The following is an 18,651-nucleotide window of genomic DNA, read 5'->3' on the forward strand; positions in this document are numbered from 1 at the left end:
TTCCTAGGAGGCGGCGCGGGTTGGGGGGGGGTCTGAGAAGTAGGTGCGTGTCTCTTAGATTCTGTCATTTCACAGCCAGTGATGGCTGCAGAGGATGAAACAAGGGCCAGGGAATTGTCATGTTACTTTGGTCGTGGGAGTACAGACCGCCTGTGGTCCTTCCCCTTCCAGCTCCCAATAATGGAAAGACAATCTAAGAAGCAGGCATAAGCCAGGTGCCGTGGCGATCAAGTTGTCTGGAACACATCCCTGTTCAGGAGAACAAGGTACACACCACGGTGCACCTAAATAATCAGAACAGGTGTCATAGGACGTTTAATAATAACACAGAAGATCGTCTTCCTGCCCCTGGGCTACACTCCTTCCCCCTTTAAAAGAGGAAGCAGCCTTCACAGACAGTCCACCCGAAACAACCCCACTCCACATCTGTTCCCTGTCCATGAAGGAGTGACAGGAAATATGAACAAACTCTTCCTCTCAAGGCAGCCTGAGAGTCCAACATGAGATACTGGACGAGATGAAGTAGGTTTGAAGTACTGCGATTCCACAAAAGGAAGAACAATTCAGAGCAACTCAGGAACCTGAGCCCTCTTTTGGCTGAAGTTACACGGTTGCCCATCCCCTGTTGAATCCCAAGCAACAGTTGCCTGAACTGAGAAGTGAGCTCTGGGCTGGGAGCAGTGGACGAGGTGTGGGCTGCGGCAGTTAGAGTAACCTCCTGCCTAGCTCTCGGAGAGGGCACTTCACTGCAGGTGTGGCCACACACAGCCCCACTGAACAGTTTTCTCACCAAGACCATCTCTCCCCACGGCCTCCTTAGATACAGTATGCTCCTGTTCAAATCCCTTAGAAAGATATGGTGAGGCAAGCTTCAGGTGCCTCAGGAACACAAGACAGGTCTAGGCTTTCCTCATGACCCTCCCTGTGTCACCACCAGGACATCACACACATCCTTACACACACGTTTCAAAGTGGCTTGTCTCCCTTCTAGAAAGAATCAACCTGCCTGCTGCCATCCTTTCTCCATAGCCAGGGCAATTCCTCTTGATCCGCCTCCAATGACCCCTCCTCCCCAGTGCAGTCTCAGGTTTCTTCAGGTTCCCCAGTCTCCCCAGGTGAAATGTCCTCGTGTGTCCAGTGCTCTCTTCTCCCTCTACTTCAGTCCAACTGTGTGCCCACCGTGAAGTGTCACGTGTGAACCCAAAGGATGTGAGGGATGGCAGGGTCTGTGAGAACACACCCCCAGCCTATAGGCTTACCTCCTTCTGAAGCCATCCTGCAGGCTTGGGCACGGACTACTGCTGCCTGGTAGCCTCAATGAGAAAAGTCAAGACCAGGACCCAGAGAGTGACCTGCTTCAGCAGACGCTCAGGATCCAAGTGAAGGAGGGGCAGGTTTGAATCTAAACATTCTGCAGTGGGGGAGGGGCAGAGGGCACGTGGGTCTGGGTAGGGTGGGGGTGGGGAGACATTCCACGAGGGCTCTGGCAGGTAGGCAAGAACCGGAAGTTCCTTCCACCTCACACAGTGGCAACAAAATTGGCGTGTGCCTCTTTACGCAGTTTATAAACTGTTTTTTTTGATTCACGGCACCGAGGTTGGACTTGACGGTCCCTTCCTTTCACTTCTTTTTCCATCAACCTAGTTTTGTGTCCCTCAACACACTCTGCTTCCTACCTGGCTCTTGACTTACTTCAACAGAGACTAGACTTTCTGAACAAAATTCAGAACAGTTAGTCTGATAAACACTTGGGTATTTATGGCCACATGGAACTGAGTATTTGAAATTAGGATTGTCTCAGCAGATCCAGTGTCTTTGACTGCTGTATGTACATCACTCCTAAGGGAGTGGTCCTTGTGCTCCAACCAACATCCAGCAGGACCAGCCTTACTAATGATCCTTTGTGCTGAAAAGCCCCCGTCCATCAAAAAACCGTCATGCAGCCCCCATGTCCAAGACCAGAATTCACTAAATGTCTTTCTCATAGTATTCCATGGTTGTTAAAGATTGAGTTTTTTACCTTTTAAATGATTTTAGTGTAATATTTTAAGCGAGCAACACCTTCTCATGGTTCAAAATTAAATTGTGCAAAATGGAATATGCAGTGGCGAGCCCTCCTCCCACCTCTTTCCCCTGTCAACCCAATCCTCTTTCCCGGAGGAAACCAGTGTTATCTCTTTCATTAAAATCTTCCCAGAGATACGTCATGCAACTAAAAACGAAGGCAATCTGTTTTCATTTTTTAAAATGCCTTCATTTTTTTTGTAGTTGAAAATTCATATATGTTCCAATATATCTGAGGATATTTCCAATGATTGTCTTTGAACGGGTATCGTGGCTCCTCTGTTTCTGCACTAGATTCCTAGAACAAGAATTTCTAGTCTCTTAAATTTCAAAGCACCTGAAAGAATAGGGTGGCTCGATCTAGTAAAGAAAAGTAACAAATGCCTAACTGAATTTGACTTTTGAATTTCACATAAACAATGAATTCATTTTTAGTACAACTTTGTCCCATGCGACATTTTGGACATAGTTTTACTGCAAATTCTTTCCCTGTTTATCTGAAATTTACATTTAACTCGAAATCTGTATTTTATCTGGCAACACTACCAAGAAAGTATAAACATACCAAGCTATTATTAGTTGCTCATCTTTATGAGAAAGAGAACTTGGAGTAAAAAGACTCAAGTGTGCATATTGGCTCCAGCAGAAAACACAATTGTAAACATACATAAAATCTGCAGGCTCTTTGGATGAATGGAAGAGCCATCATATAGCACTGAACATCTTGGCTTAGTAGGGGTAAGGACAGAAGTAAGGAACAAGAAGGCAGAAAATCTTCTTCTCTTTCCTTATGTTAAAGGGACTAAACATCCTAGAGCCCTGGTTTTTCTAGGTGTTAAAAGTCCACTATCCATGAGATGGATGTGCACCTTGACACAATGCCAAGAGTTTATCCACCAGTGTCCAATCCCCATTCAGACAAGCCCACTTCCATCTAAATCCTAGCCTGCAAGCCCTGCTTACAAGTTTGTTAATTTCCTGTCTGCATTACATACACTCGCTCTTTACCATCTAGGCTCATCGTTGCATATGGCCCCATCTGCATGGGAATCATGGTAGCATTCCTTTTACAAAACTTGTCTGATTATTATTTTCATATTGAGAATCCATGTCAGTCAGTTTACCACTATCAAAATGATATGAAAAAGTATTCGTGTTTTGTGTTGTGAGAAGAGAGGACTGTTAGGAAACTTGTCAAGGGAGATGAAGGCTGAAAACCTCAGAGGATGGCAACCAAATCTCTTGGGAGATGAGATTCTCTCACTGCTGTAGCTGCAGTAGAACTCCAACTGATTGTGGGGTGTTGGGGAAGGAAACAGAGGTTTAGAAGGACTGTTCCACAGTGTGAAAAAGACTCCTGTTGGTGCTTAAGAAGTTCCTTGCCCCTTGTCAGGAAAAACTGACTCAGAAGAAGATGAGAAGATAAGGTGAGAATATTTCAAGCAACATCATGGTGAACTTTATATCTAAAGAAACTCCTGTCAGGGACTGAAAAAAATAAACAGTTTGGGAATATCACTCAGTACTGGAGCTTTTACAATGAAGGAAAACTCAGATGATTTTCAAACAATAACTTCATACTAGAGGGATGATGAGGCAAAATATTGTACCCAGGCACTCGAGAAAGGCAGGCTTCCTTGTTGCTTCCTCCCTTTGTTCAGTCTTTCAACCAATTATTTACAAGATTCTCACTCATAATTCTGATACAGTATTTGAAGGACTCTTCTCAAGGCCACTGATACAAAAATTGCACTGTGCAAAAATTAGCCAGTCCCAATTCTGCAATCACTTTTGTAATACTTCAAAATCCTACACCCGAGAGACAGAGAGAATCAAATTAGCCCAAATGTAATTTGGGAAGAGCAGTCACAGAAGGGAGTATCTAAAAGTCCTTTGGATCATGGTCTCTGACTATTCCTGCACAGAGGCTGCGGGCAGGCATTGACTACTGAGAAAAAACAACTCTGGACATGCATCACAAGCCTCAGAAGACAGTTCATCTTCCACTCAATCAGGAAACGTTAAAGAAACAAAGAGATACAATGTTTGTGTCTTGTGGAGTTTTCAAGTCTGGGCACTTGGAGGCGCTTAGTGCTGTTAGACGTGAGGGGTCTTCAGAGGCATCCTGTTGAGTGAGAAATGCTCTAATCTTGCAATTGACCAGAAAGAGGATCTGATGATTGAAGTTTCTTTGGGAAGTATTACAAAGTCAGGTCAGTAAGTTTATCCCGCTACTATTTTTGTTGTTGTTGTTGTTTTTAATGCCAACTGAAAGTCTGCAAGATATTACAAAAAAGGAGGGAGGGAAAGTGAAATTGTTCCCATACTACCTGCTGTGTTGAAATTGACCCATATTGTCCACTCTCTCTCAAAGTTATTAAAAAAAAAAAAAAAACCGTACAAAGGAAACACCTGTGAATCAACATTTATTGAAAAACCTCCATGTATTAAATACACTGAGAAAAAATATTCTAGTAGAGTAAATGCGTTTGGAAAAACTCTAGGAACGGAGTCAGGAGACAGTATCTTAAGAGTGTTTCCCAGGTCTGAATTCTTTGCTAGAATTGTTCTTTAAAGGAAACTTCAGGCTTGCTAGGGAAAAGGACCTACTGTTTTTTGAAAGGCATAAAGAAGAACCAAGGAACTGCAGTCCAAAGGGCATGAAAGCACTTGCCCCAATTTGAGGCTACTGTGCTTAGAGCAGAGCTCTCCAGAACTCTTTGTAGCTAAGTGCATGGGTTTCACGTGTGCAATATAAAAATCAGGAGTGCACATCTCACAAGAGCTGGTTTTAAGAAGAGACCCTCACGAAGGTTCCCAGCGAGGAGCGTCGCCAGAGATGCTCCCTAGCGTGCCTGACCCTGCATTTCTCTCCTCTCCTGCAGAGACCTCCTGGAACAGATCCCCGCGTGCCCCTCGCCTGCACGCCTGCGCACGCCCACTGGGGCGGGGCTCTCAGGCACGCGGACCGCCGTCCTCCAACAGCTCCTGGCGGCTGTTGGGGCAGTTGGCTCGGCTCCAGAAGACAGGAGCGCATGCGCGAGCGCGGAGGTTGGGGCCCCAACGGCCGTCCGGTGGGGGCGGGGCCTGTCATGGCCGCCTCTGGAGTCAATTCTAGGAACCCTGAGGTAAGGGGTACGGGGACTTTTCACCCCTCAGGTGTCACCGCTCTGTGCTGTTGTTCACCCTGTGGGTTATTTGTGCCCTTGTCCGTGTAAGGAGACTCCCCACAATGTGGATTCACGCCCCCATAGAGCTCGATTCCCTTGAGGGGTTTACCCCAGGGTTATTGGCACCACTGGGGAGCCGGCTGCATGAAGGGTTCAGTGATTGCGGGGCCTACAGTGGGGGGTAAGTAGTGTGTGTGAGCTATTAAACAGGTGCCGTTCTAGGCTGCGCGTTCTGAAGAGTACAAAAGCTAGAGGGACGTTCTTGCGAGTTGAAAACCCTCATCTGGTTCCAAAGGTGTAGCTCAGGTGATTGGAAAATGAGTGAAGATCGAAGGAACACACTCATGGTTTCACTAGTGTCTTCCTTCTTGTCATAAAAACATCAATCAACACTTATGTCCAAACTGCATTCTTTTGTCAGTGATGGGAGCAACTTTGCTGAATGTGGTAGTAAACATGTATTTGTAGTCTGATGTCAAATCATGATTGATTTGCAAGCATAGATGGGGTCTGTACATATTTAATTGGTTGGTGGGAATCTGATATGTAGTCAAATGTGTGGGTTGGTTTTGTCTGTGGATGTTTGTGTCTGAAGGGAGGTCATGCCTGTGTTTTTGTGAGAGTGTGTAAGAGTGAGTGTTGTATTTGGAGGGTGTTGAGATGTGACGCAGGCATACTCAAGGAGTTGGTGGTTAGGTGTTTGTAATTAGGTGTTTGGGGAATATGTTTACATGTGTTTTTTTCACCCATGAATTTGGGGATTTATGTGTGTCTAAAGGTGGATTTGGAAGGATTATCTGCATATGCATAAGGGCAATGTCAGGAAAAGTAGTGGTGTATATTACTTTGGGTGTCCAGTCTGTTTATTTTGTATATTTGGGGAATGTAGGATGATCATTTGTGTATTCAGGGCATGTTGTATGGTTATGGGGTGTTTGTGTGTGTACATTTTCAGGAGCTGTCTATGTATATTTGGATGTGTAGAGGGCAAGTCTGTGACTATTTTCTGGGACTGGTGGATGTTGTATATGTAGGTATGTCGTGTTTGTATGATTCTGTATTCTGCAAGATGGCAGAGTTAATTCTGTGTGAGAGGTTGGAAATGTGGGGTTATGTATATGCCAGTAGTGTGGTACTGTATGTGTATTTGGAACAAAGGGCATATAGGGTGATATTATTGCATATTTGTAGTGTTCTGGGTAATTGTGGTTCTATTTGGGACTTGTGGAGAGTTATGTGTTAAATGAGTTTGTGTGTGTATTCAAGGGACATGGCCACTTGGAGGAATATTTGCTGAGGCTGTGCATTTGTAATTTTCAGTAGGAGCCTCTGAAGCTTATGTATTTTGGGAAGTGAGTATATGTGTATCTGATAAAGAGGTGGGGTTCTATGTTGCTACAGGGAAGTTGGACAATTGCATTTCTATGTATTAGAAATATGTGATATGGGTATTTGTTAGTACTTGCATATGTGTGAGCTGGCTCCTAATAGCTAGGGATAATTTGATATATGGAAGTTGTTTCATAAATGGTTTGCTGGAGACACTTCCATGTATCTTACTTGTGTATTCTAATCTGTGTGTGTGTCCATCATCAGGTTCATGCATTATCAAAGTTTGTTCATAAGGTATGGAGTTGTTAGGAGTATTCAAAGTGTATTTCTTTGGAGAATGCTAGGGTGTTTATACATGTGTTTGGTAGGAGTAAGAGGTGGTCTGCCTATATATTCGGGGTGAGGGTAGAAATATATATATATATAAACACCCCCACACACATATACAGTTTATATGTTGGGGTAGTGGTGGGGAGCTTGTATTCTGGAGAGGTAGCATAATGTATAGTGTTTGGGAGGGGATCTGTATGTTCAGGGCTTGGGAATATTTGCATGTGTGTGTCCATAGGTGTGTGAGAATTGTGTATGTATATTAGTAAGACTGCAGAGGTTGTCGGTGTTTTTCTGTTTTGAGTGTGTCTGAGCATTTGGGGGGTATACTCATGAGTAGTTTGTGGGTGTGTGTATTTGTGATTTGTGAGTATATCAGGAGGCTTAGAGTCCTCTGTGTGTCTATTTCCAAATGTAATGCCTGAAGAATTTAGTGGTGTTGCTTGTATGTGTGTTCTCAGTATTAGTGAGGTGGACTTATATGTACAGTTGACCCTTGAACAACACACGTTTGAACCACACGGGTCCACTTATAGTGGATTTTTTTTCCAGTAAATACTACAGGACTACTACACGATCCATGGATGCAGAACCACTGCATGGAGGGTTGGCGCCCTAACCCCCAAGTTGTTCAAGGGTCAGCTGTATTTGATAAGTATAGGTTATTTGTGGCTGTGTGTGTTTTTGAGTTCCTGGGGCTTCTGGGGTATGTATTCTGGGGGATGTGAGAGTTTAGTTTGTGTGTTTGGAAACCAGTAGACGGTGTAGTTTATGTGTGTGTGCAGGAATCCTGGAGTATATGTATTTTAGGGCTGTGGGATTGCATATGGGTCTTTTTGGGTTGCCCATGAGACAGTTGTGTACTTGGTGAGCCTGTGTGTTTAGGTACTCAGTGTGTACATCTGGATGGCATATTGGTTGCACATGTTTGTTTTCAGGCCCATGTTGTGTGTGTATATATAGTTGTGAGAGTGGAATGTGAATATTCAGGGTGAGTAAGGTTTTGTCTGTAAAAATTTAGGTAGTAAGAGGTGGTCTGTTTGTGTATTTATTCAGGGTGAGGGTAGAAATGTACGTGTGTGTTCAGGATATATATATATATATATGTATATGTACAAACACATATGTGTATGTGGTATCCTTTTGGTTATATATCTGTGATGGGAGTTGAGGGTTCTACTTGGGGTGTAAGTGGATTGTGTGCACAAATTCATAGGAAAAGGTATGGGATGTGCTGGAACTGGTTCATACTATCCTGGGATAGTCAATGGTGCATATCTCTTCCCAGCTCTGTGTTCAGTGATGTCAGGTGGGTAGCCTGAAATTGGTCATGCTGGGAATATTTATACCACGTAGATAGCATAGGTGAAGTCTTTCCCACCTTTCTCGGAGAGTTTTTTTGCACTTACCAGCACACCACTGATGTGCGTGTTTGGATGTATGTATGTATGAAGCAAGAATATTTGGGCATCGGTGGGTACGTATGGGACACCCATGCGAATTGTGAGTGGGGCATCTGGGGCTATGGGCCCCTGTATATGTGCATTGACCCTGGTAATTGTGAATCATTGCATTGCTTCTATCAGGTTGGTCTGTTCTTTAGGGCCAAAGAATCCCCATAAATGTTGTTGATTCCCAGTAGAAATCATGCAGATGGATACAGGGGTGTCTGTACCTTAGGCAGGTGGACACTCCTTCAGCATTTGTGTGGTCCCAGCATCTGGGTCCCTAGAAGGGGGGGCCTGGTGGACAGATGGCCATGCAGAGCAGAACCTTCACAGGTGTGTTGTTGGCGTGACAGGCAGCAGTCAGAAAGTCACGGGGCTTCCTGGATACGAGGTCAGATGACCAAGGGCTCTCCCAGGAAAATACCCTGAGAATCAGTTGGACAGCTACAGGCATTACTGGCTCTTCTGGGGCACAGCTGACGTGCAAGGACACCCTCCACATGAGGTCCAGAGCCACGTGTCCCTGAGCCCAACTGCCCCAGGGTGGTGGGAACTGTTGCATATCAGGCTGGTCAACTGTATCACTAGGTCTCAACCAACCTGTCTCCATGGAAACCTAAGTCCTCAGGGATAGGCAGGACCTCTAGGGATCAGTGAGCTGACAAGGACAGAGGTGTGGAGGCTTTGTCCCTGAGGGAGAGTTGGGGACTGAGACCTGGAGGGCCTAGGGAGTCCCACTCTGAGGAGATATGACTCTGATGTTCCCGAACCCTTTAGACATGTTCTCTGTTCTTTTCTGAAGGCTCAAGATGCTTCTAGCAGTGGGAAGCTTATCTCAGTTTCATGTTTCTCTGATAGGATGAACTGACCCTTTTATTCACTATTCCACATCGAGCTGCAAACCCATCAGATGGAACCACGTGATCATTGCGGCCACCAGCTGACCCCACAGCCACCTTGTGCCTCCCTTGGACACACCCAGGAATTTCTGAGCCTTCTTTATGGTGAGTCTTGTGGCCTTTTCTCCCTCATTGTGAATCCTCCTGCCAATAAAACATGCTGTGAATGTTAACAAAAGGAAACCTGAACTAGAATTGGAGTCTGGAAGGCCCGTAGAGGGAGCTCTCATGCCGTGTCACTCATCATCAATTACCCCAACAGGAAGAGGTCATTTACTGACCCCAAACAGGAAGTGCAACCACTTTACTACCCCAGCTGGAGGAGGGAAGACTTCCTTCCTGGCCAGCAACAAGAAATAGAAAATAGAAATAGCTAATAGAAAATTCCGCAGTTTAGCCAATGAGAAGCCATTGTCACCTGAAGTTTCACTTTCCTCCAGTGAACTTTCATTTTTTCCCTTGATGATGATTTTCTTTCCCTGTCCCACCCTCTTTACTTTAAAAGCCTTCTGGGACTTCCTGGTGGCCCAGGGCCTAAGACTCTGCTCTTCCAATGCACGGGGCATGGGTTCGATCCCTGGTCGGGGAGCTAAGATTTCCACATGCCATGTGGCGTGGCCAAAAAACAAAAAGCCTTCCATGTTGTGTAACCCGTTGAAGTATCTCCCTTTCTGTCAGATGAGATGCTGCCTGATTCATGAATCGTTTAATAAAGCCAATTTATTCAAAATTCAAAGTAAATCTTCAAATTTACTCAGTTAAATCTTGTTTTTTAATACATTGGTGGCATTCAGAGGTGGCCACTAACAGTTGAATATGTTATCCCTCCAGAAATGTTCTGTATAAAAATATGTATGTGCACTTTTCTAAAATCCACTCTTATGATTCCTCCTGCTAACAGGATGATTTTATGATTAAATGCTTATCTTTTTAAAAAGAAAAAGATAAATATATTGGTGGCAGTGATGGGATCTGAAGCAAATTTCTGATAACATTTGGGACAAGGAGAAACAGGTGTGGTGCCCACAACTCCTTTGAGTTCACTGTCTTTCTTGCCATTCCTGAAGGTTGTTGGTAAGCTCCTCTTGGTTTGAGCTCCATTCTCTTTGATTGAGTTTGTGCTCGCAATCTAATTGGCTTTCCTTTACAGGGCAGGTCAGTTTGGCTGGTAGAGGATTCTCCCTGAGGCCAAACCCCTAGCCTTTCAGATGGAAATTCCCAGGACACAGTAACATCTCTTGGTTATTGCCAGTATATTTTTGAGTGGTAAACCCTAGCCCCTAATTTTGTTCCCTGGATTCCACATTGGGCACTGCTGGCAGTGTAGTCTGCACTTCCCCATCTGTTTGGCATCAGCCCTCAGTTTCCATGCTTGGAACTGTTGGTGGCGGCTATAATTCTCCATTTTGTTAGGCATCAGTTTGCAGTCCCCATTCCTTGGGATTTGCTGGTTGGATCTTTTTCCTCAGTCCAGGGATCCCTGGGAATTGGTGGTGGTGCATACCAGGCCTTCTTTTGGCCAGGACATAGTAACATCTCTTTGTTACTGCTGATATATTAAGGCGCAGTTCTTTTGTGTGTTCTTTTGGGTTGACAAAGGCTAGCTAAGGAACTGAGATCCTTTATCACCAAAGAGTTGAGAATGCCAGCTTCTGGCACACCTGCTTATTTTATATTTGAGAATTATGGTCCTGGAGGCTGTAGATATTTAGAAAGATGGCAAAATTATACTAATATTGATCTAGAATTACAATGTTCATTGTGGGGAATGTTCCAGTTAGACAAGATTGTTCATTTAAGGAAAACACTAGAGAGCAAGGGTTCCCAAATTGGACAGGGAGAATGAGATGCCTGCTTTAATTGGTATGTAAAAGTTTACAGAAGGTTTCAAGATTCCAAAATAGCTTCGTTTAGAGACTTAGAACAAAAAGCTAATGAAAAATTAAAGAGACAAAAGGTACCTGAAACAAAAGACCATAGGACAGATGTGACTGCAGATTTAACTCCTACTGTCCCCCCCCCCTTTCCTTTTTCACCTGAGTACTCTTGTTTTACTCATTTTCTGTCTGAAATACTTTTCTATTCCCAAGAGAATATTTAACAATTGCCATTTAAAGTAAAACTACCTGAGGTTGCAGGTGAGCCCCCTCAGGTGTCCTTTACCTCTTGGTCAAAGACTGAACTGAGAGCTATAGTCAAAGAATTCTCTAAACCTAGGGGGGAACCCCCAACATTTTTTGAAGAATTTAGAGTCACTGTCACGGCCTATGTCCCCAAACTGCTAGATCTTTATCCGCTTGTACACATGTTGGTAGGACTGGGGGAAGCCCCAGAATGGATGCGGGAAGCAAAATGACATAATCCCTAGGATGATATTCAAGATCCTCAACCTAAAAAGGCTTGCAGAATAACAACTAACCTTTTATAAGCTATTCCTAAAATCTTCCCTGCTCACACTTGGTCTATTATTAATTGGCCTAATAATGATTGGCCTATTATTCACTCATACAAACAAAAGAGGGGTGAATCTGTGGAAGACTTTAGAGCCAGTTTGTAGGCTCTCTTTTTACAGCATTTGGGGTTGCAAGCAATAAAAAGGCCACTCAGCCTACTTTAACTGCCCTCTTTGTAAATGGATTATCTTCTGAGATTAATGGATTGATAAAAGGGCAGAAAATAGGCTGGGAGGCTGTAGGCCTGACTGAACTCCTGACTATAGCTGAGCATTTTGAAAGGACCTTGGAGCAAGATCACAAACAGAAATCCACCAAGCTCATAGCCTTACAGTTACAACAGCTCTAAGGCAAGAGACACAAAATAACACCTAGGCCTCCCCCATTACAACCTCCTAGGGGTCCATGATCAATTCGATGACCCAAAGTTGATGTTTCATTTGTAATCAGTGAGGACACTGGACAAAAAGGTTTCCTCAAAGGTGCTATGCAAACTCTTCACAAATGCTCTCATATCTGTCTCAAAGGGAGGGCCCCCCCATGACCCTCTCCCCTAGTTGGCAGAACTCCAGAGGTTCTCTGGTAAACTATTACCAGCAATTACCTGAAACAGCCCAGAGGAAAATAGAATGAAAATTGATGAAAAACTGCCAAATTTTAGTTGATACTGGAGCTATGCTTTCTACTTTAAACCCCACTCTCATATTTTACTTTGAAATCTACATTAAACCCTAACCCTAACTGTAAACATAATTACCTAACCCTTTAACACCCTACCCCTAGCCCTAACCAGAGCTGTGCTTTCTAATCTAAATCCCACCCTCAAAGAACAACAGGTCCCTCTGAGTCAAGAGGATGTTTCCATAGTGGGAGTACCTAATAAAGTTCAGAGAGAATTTTTATCTCAACCAAGATTCCTTTTTGCTATAGAATATAGCCCCAGTTAATCTATTCGGTAGGAATCTCTTTTCTAACTTAAAAGGGCCAGTACATTTTGCCTCCAGTGGAGATCTCACCTTAAACTTTCCTGATCAACCTGAACCTGATTATTTATGTTCCTTACAATCTGTCCTGGACATAAAAGAGGAAGTTCAGCACAAGTTCTCTAATTTGATGGAGATGCCTGCAAATTTGGGGGCTACTTCTGACGGTGTTAACATCAGAAGAATAAAAAAATGCATACCTATAAAGATTCAGATACATGTAGCCTAACCTCTCCCTAGGTTTCCTCAACAACTATTAAAGCCTGCGGTCATACAAGGTCTCACACCTATTGTAGAAAACTTAATTTCCCGGGAGGTAGCCATTCCTGTACTCTTCCCTGCAGCATGCCAATCTTGCCTGGTTGGAAACCTGGCAGGATGGCGATTTGTCCAGGACTTGGGAGCTGTTAATAAAAATAGTTATTCCCTGTTTTCCTGTTGTTCCAAACCTAGCCACCCTTCTGTCACAAGTTTCAACTGACTTGGAATGGTGTACTCTTGGAGACCTTTGTTCACCTTTCTTCAGCATCCCGGAGACCCAACAGCCAATATCTATCTGCCTTTACTTGGAACAATCAACAATATACCTGCACTTTTATGCCTCAAGGGTTCACTGGGACCCCTTCTTTTTTCTCCCAAGTACCTCACCAAGATTTAAGTACCCTCTAGTTCCCTGAGAAATCAACCTTTTTACCATATGGAGATAACCTCCTGCTGTACTCAGCTACTGTAAAGATTCCATAAGGCATGCATAAAAGATTCTATTTATTTGCTGCAACAGTTAGCTGAGAAAGAACACAAAGGAAAAATTACAATTATCTCTAGACACTGTTCATTACCTAGGACATAATCTAAGCACTGATGGAATTCAGCTATCTCCAGAGAGAATTAGGCTGATACAGGAACTTCCTAGACTCACAACTAAGTGCTAGCATTGTGGATTTCTAGGTTTAGCTGGTTATTGCAAGCTCTGGGTTCCAAATTTTTCTCTGTTACCTCTTCCACTCTATGAACTTATTAAAGATTTAGTCCCTGAATCCTTTGCTTGGGAAGATAAACATAAGCAGGCTTTTATAAGGCTAAAACAAGCACTGCAAGAGCTGCCTGCCTTAGGGTTACCCAAATGATCATGTTCAGGTTGATCCGGAAACTTTAAGGTGAGATCTCCACTGGAGGCAAAATATATTAGCCCTTTTAAGTTAGCAAAGAGATCTCTACCTAACAGATTAACTTTAGGTTATTCAAAACCTTTTACTTTATTTGTGCATGAATGGCATAATCAGGCCCCGCGGAACTATGTGAGCATGGTAGTAAACATAGGCCTTTTGCCTATTATAGCATGCAACTTGAGTCAGTTGCTTATGCCTATCTCAGTTGTCTTAAGGTTATAGCCACAACTGCAAATTTAGTGGAAGCCTTGGCAGATTTGACTCTAGAAAATGAAGTTTATTTGCAAACTCCACACATTGTCCACAGTCTTCTTAACTCTGAATTGACAACGTTTCACTGCAAGTGTCACTAGATTCACTTCCTGTGAAATCCTGCTTTCACCACCTAATCTTTATCTTAAACTTTACAACGTTCTCAATCCTGCTACACTACTACCTCTGTCTCACAAAGGTGAGGACCATGACTGCAAGGTAACAGTGTCCCATGGGAATTCCCTGGTAGGCCATTGCTTAGGACTCCGAGCTTCCACTGCAGGGAGCGCGGGTTCGATCTCTGGTCGAGGAACTAAGATCCCACAAGCCACGTGGCGCAGCCCAAAACAAAAACAAACACAAAACACAAAAACAAAACAAACAGAAAACAATGTCCCATTTTGTGACACCGTGTCCTGAGTAAATATGTTACCAAGCCCAAGCTTGCTGTGCTTGCCGCACGACAGGCCAATAAGTCGGAGATGAGGTGTTGAGGCAAGGAATATGACTTTATTCGGAAAGCCAGCAGACCGAGAAGATGGCGGACTAAAGTCTCAAAATAACCATCTTATCGGGGTTTGGATGCCAGTTTGTTTTATAGCACAGAGATGGGGAGGAGATGAGGAGGTAAAGTAAAAGGGCCATTAGTTTTGCGAATATCCCCTGGAATGGCCAGCCTCAGGGAGGGGATGTGTTAATTTCTTCTTCATTGCAGCCATCCACAGGTGGACAGAGTCTATATGTTTCCCTGAACAAAGGCACTTTGGTTTAACATTCAGGCAGAGGAACAGGGTTCCCCGAGGCAGGCCATTATGTACAGACAGTATCCTTTTAGTGAACAAAAGCAGCGGAAGGCAAAGGTTAAAGTAAAAGAAACAGATCCAACGTGTAGTCAGATTTGGCTCCTCCCTGTTACAATTCCCTACTGTCAATGTCCATTCCACAGTCTTGTGGAAAAGGGGGTGACGGCCCTTCTAATTGCTTCGTCAGATGGAACTTTCCGGGAGTGTCCACCATCGGTGCCAGTGTTCCAAACGTTGTTTTTTTGTTGTTGTTGTTCCTCTCTGGAAAGTGTCTCCTTTACACCTGTAGCCTTAAAAAAATATTCTCAGCCTAAAAGTTGAGAGTTATGATCTGTTTGATGGGAATTTTGAGAGCTTCAAGCCTGGGAGGCAGCATCTCAAGTTAAGGAATTTAGCAGTTTTCTATGTATGGGAAGATGCAAGAGTCTGGGCTCACTGAAATCATTCATTTGATATGTACCTCAGCTACCCGGGGCCTGTATCCTATATTCTCATATCCTGAGTTTCGTCAGGGCTCACCGGCTCACGTTGGAGGGCTGCAATCGCTAATGACTAATGTGTCAGGCAATATTCCATTTCTCAGATCCTCTCCTCTTGGTCAGGATTTTGACCAATATCTGGGAGACATTTCAGGATCAAATTTTGTCCCACGGTGCTGGGAGGCTCATCCCAGGTCAGGGGAGAATTCTTGATATGTCACTCCAGTTGCTAGTTTTTGGATTAGGCCCTATTGATAATTAAAGATCCTCTGGATCCTCTATCTAATTATGACCCAGGAGACATTTTCCCTTGTTGCTTCCTCGCATACCTAGAATCACACTATTACAATTATTTTATGTTATAAATGTGATCTATTTCCTCAAGATGTTTAGCCATAGAAGTATTGTTGGAGGCCTGGTTACATACTGGGTACTGTAAGAGACACCAATCTTATAAAATAGACAAGATATAAGTAATGCAGCTAGTAACGTTAACAAAGACACAGTGCAGCAGGGAGACACAAAGAGCAAACAATCTGGAAACAAAGAACAATGATCAGTATAACTACTTGTAATCCAATTGCAATAGCGAGCGACCAGAGGTACCATAACTGAGTTAGTGAGCCATCCGCTGTTTCAGTGTACCAGCAGTGCATACTTAGACATGCACGGCTTAATCTTTGAGACAAGCATACGCTACTGGCAGGATCAACCAGGTAGAGAGAAAAAGATAAATGTTTCAATTCTGCTTACAAGGGTATAATTTAACAAATTACTGTAAGTCATAGTTAGTTTAAGGGGAGGGTTTTGCTTACACCTGGAAAACACAGATTTAAAACAGTCATTTTTCAGATAGAAACCATAAAAATTATAACCATAGTCACCAGTTTACCCAGTCATGTGCAACTAATCGTTTTTGTTAACAGCTTTATGAAGCCATCAGGTTTCCCATTAGAATTCTTCGAGTTCTTACCCAGTTCACCCTTATGGTTTGAAAACCAGAAACTTGTATTTATCCAAAGGTCCCTTCTATAAATCTTCTTGAAGAGGAAGCATTTTTGCAAAGGCATCAGAGTGAAACCATAACTGTGTACAATGACGAAAGACTTAAGAAGGCACGTTTAAATCTGATTATGATGCAATTGACAAAGTAACGTGGTTACTGCAGTGACATGCAACACTTTCCGATAATAAAGAGAATTCTGACTGGTAATATTTTACCAGGACATACCAAATTTTAGGAACTCCATATAATCTGTAGAATACCTGTATCATTTGGCATACAATGTAACCTAAGAAGATTTATTGCTTATTTGACAACACTTCCCGTGTAATTCAACATACCAAGTTAACCTAATTAGTTAATATCTCTCTTTGGGGTGTTTCAGGGGCCCTTTGAAGCACCCCAAAGTTAGCTAGAGCTCAAAGGAACTTCATTATAATTTGATTTGGGAAGTTTTGTCCGAAAAATAAGAAAAGGGTTTAAAACTGTCAGGTAGGATCACATGTCACTGTGAAACAATAGTTATTCAGTTAGCCAAAGTAACAATAAAAGATTTCAAAGGCAAGTACAGAACAGATCTCTTAAGAGGTAGAAAAACTTAAAATCTGGTATCAAAAGCAGTCCAAAATCTTAAGAAACCTTGTCTTCTTAACAGAGAGAAAAGCGAAATTCAAGTTTTGCACCAGCTTACTTTTAAAATTTATTTACTCAAATAAACTTATTTTAAACTTAGTCAATCCTGACCACGTACAGAACTCTTTTTTTCAGGGTCCACTTTCCATAAACCTTCTGTCACTTATTTCAGCACAATTCTGACTTTCAAGTGGTCAAATATCTTGAGAGACTAATTTTAGATAGACCTTCCTAAAAGATAAGTATTTTTAAAAGTTCACCTAAAGCTCTTATTTCATTTGCATTTTCTTTCCTTAAAAGTTTCTTCACATCAAGTTATTTCTTTGCTGACAAATTTGGAATAGATATAACAAGATTTTATTTAGCTTATATTAAACCTAGGCACAATAAAAGTATTATACGTAATGTTGATGACTCTAACAGCATGTCTGTATTAATTAGATCAACAAACGAAAGTTAATACCAGGTCTTAATTAATACTGACTATTTCCCAGTTCACATGAACCTGAAGCTCATTTAGCTCAATTTCTCTTGTATTTAGAATAGTTTGGTTTGTAAGTGCTCACTTTTCTTTAAGCCAATTAAATAGAGCTCATCCACAAATCCACCTCAGCAATGTTATCCAAAGACAAAGACACATACGAGGACACAAACATACAGAGACGTCATAGTTGTCATTTCCAAATTTCAGCAGGGAGTCAGGTACAGCCACGTGAAACCCATCAGTTTACAAAAAGAGGTTGGATTCAAATTAGGTTTCTGAGAGATGGAAAAAATCAAACTCACTTGTCTAGATGGCTGAATTTTTACAGAAAAGACACTTAGGTTTTTTATTTATCCTTGATAAGTCAATTTCTAAATTACTTTACCCTCTTTTAAAAAGATGCATTTTAAAAAGATGGCAGAGATGAGGGTTCCGGAGAAGACCAGAAAGGACGTTTGCATCTCAAAGATACAGGCAAGTTTTTCCTAGGATGACTTTGTTTCCCCTTTGTTTAATATTTACAAGCCTCTTAAGATAAACAGGGAGGGTTTGGGGAGTGGTATCTATTGGAGAGTCAATCAACTCGTTCCCCACTGTCAAAGTTCCCTGGGGCTCCTGTGGGGAAATTAGAATCGGACGCCTCAAGTCCAAGGGCGTTGCCTGGCCTCTTATAGGTTGTCAGCACAAGGGAAATTGCCCTGCTGTGGAAGTGGCTCCCGGTCCAAATTGGGTGGCCTGTGGAGTCTTAGATGGTGATACTAAATCCGGCTCCTGTGCTCTGGGGGTTAACACAGAAACTTCTATTTGATCCCCGTGGGTAGGGGAAACAGGAGGTGGTGAATATGATGGCGGCATGGGGGGAGGGTGGGCAGTTGGAACAACTGCCGGTGCAGCTTGCTGTTTTGCAAAATACTTGTAACTGCGAGATCCTATAAAAGTTGAGTGAGCCATTCAGGGGCTACCGCCCTTCTGATCCTATATTTTGGGTCCGCACCCTATTACAATAGTATATCATGTGTTTCTTAGTCATAGGCTCAGGGCTATGTTTCACCCATTTATCTAATATAGGCCCCAAAGGGCTCTCCTTCAGGGTAGATGGAGTATTTCCCATTGTGTACACCAAAACGCAAAAGACGCAAGCAAACTCTG

At 42.9% G+C, this 18,651-nt stretch overlaps 1 protein-coding gene across 1 annotated transcript; it reads left to right on the plus strand.

Moving 5' to 3' along the window:
- Window positions 1–517: 517 nt before the first annotated feature.
- Window positions 518–9,984, plus strand: LOC309653685 (uncharacterized protein; the record flags this gene model as incomplete). Its single annotated transcript, XM_082478523.1, has 4 exons — window positions 518–522; window positions 1,283–1,394; window positions 4,950–5,192; window positions 9,203–9,984. The coding sequence occupies 4 exons, from the start codon at window positions 518–520 to the stop codon at window positions 9,266–9,268; spliced, it is 426 nt and encodes a 141-aa protein (XP_082334649.1). The 3' UTR covers window positions 9,269–9,984.
- Window positions 9,985–18,651: the final 8,667 nt, after the last annotated feature.

The sequence above is a fragment of the Balaenoptera physalus genome, assembly GCF_965194825.1.
Source record: "Balaenoptera physalus genome assembly, contig: HAP1_SCAFFOLD_884, whole genome shotgun sequence".
NCBI lineage: Eukaryota > Metazoa > Chordata > Mammalia > Artiodactyla > Balaenopteridae > Balaenoptera > Balaenoptera physalus.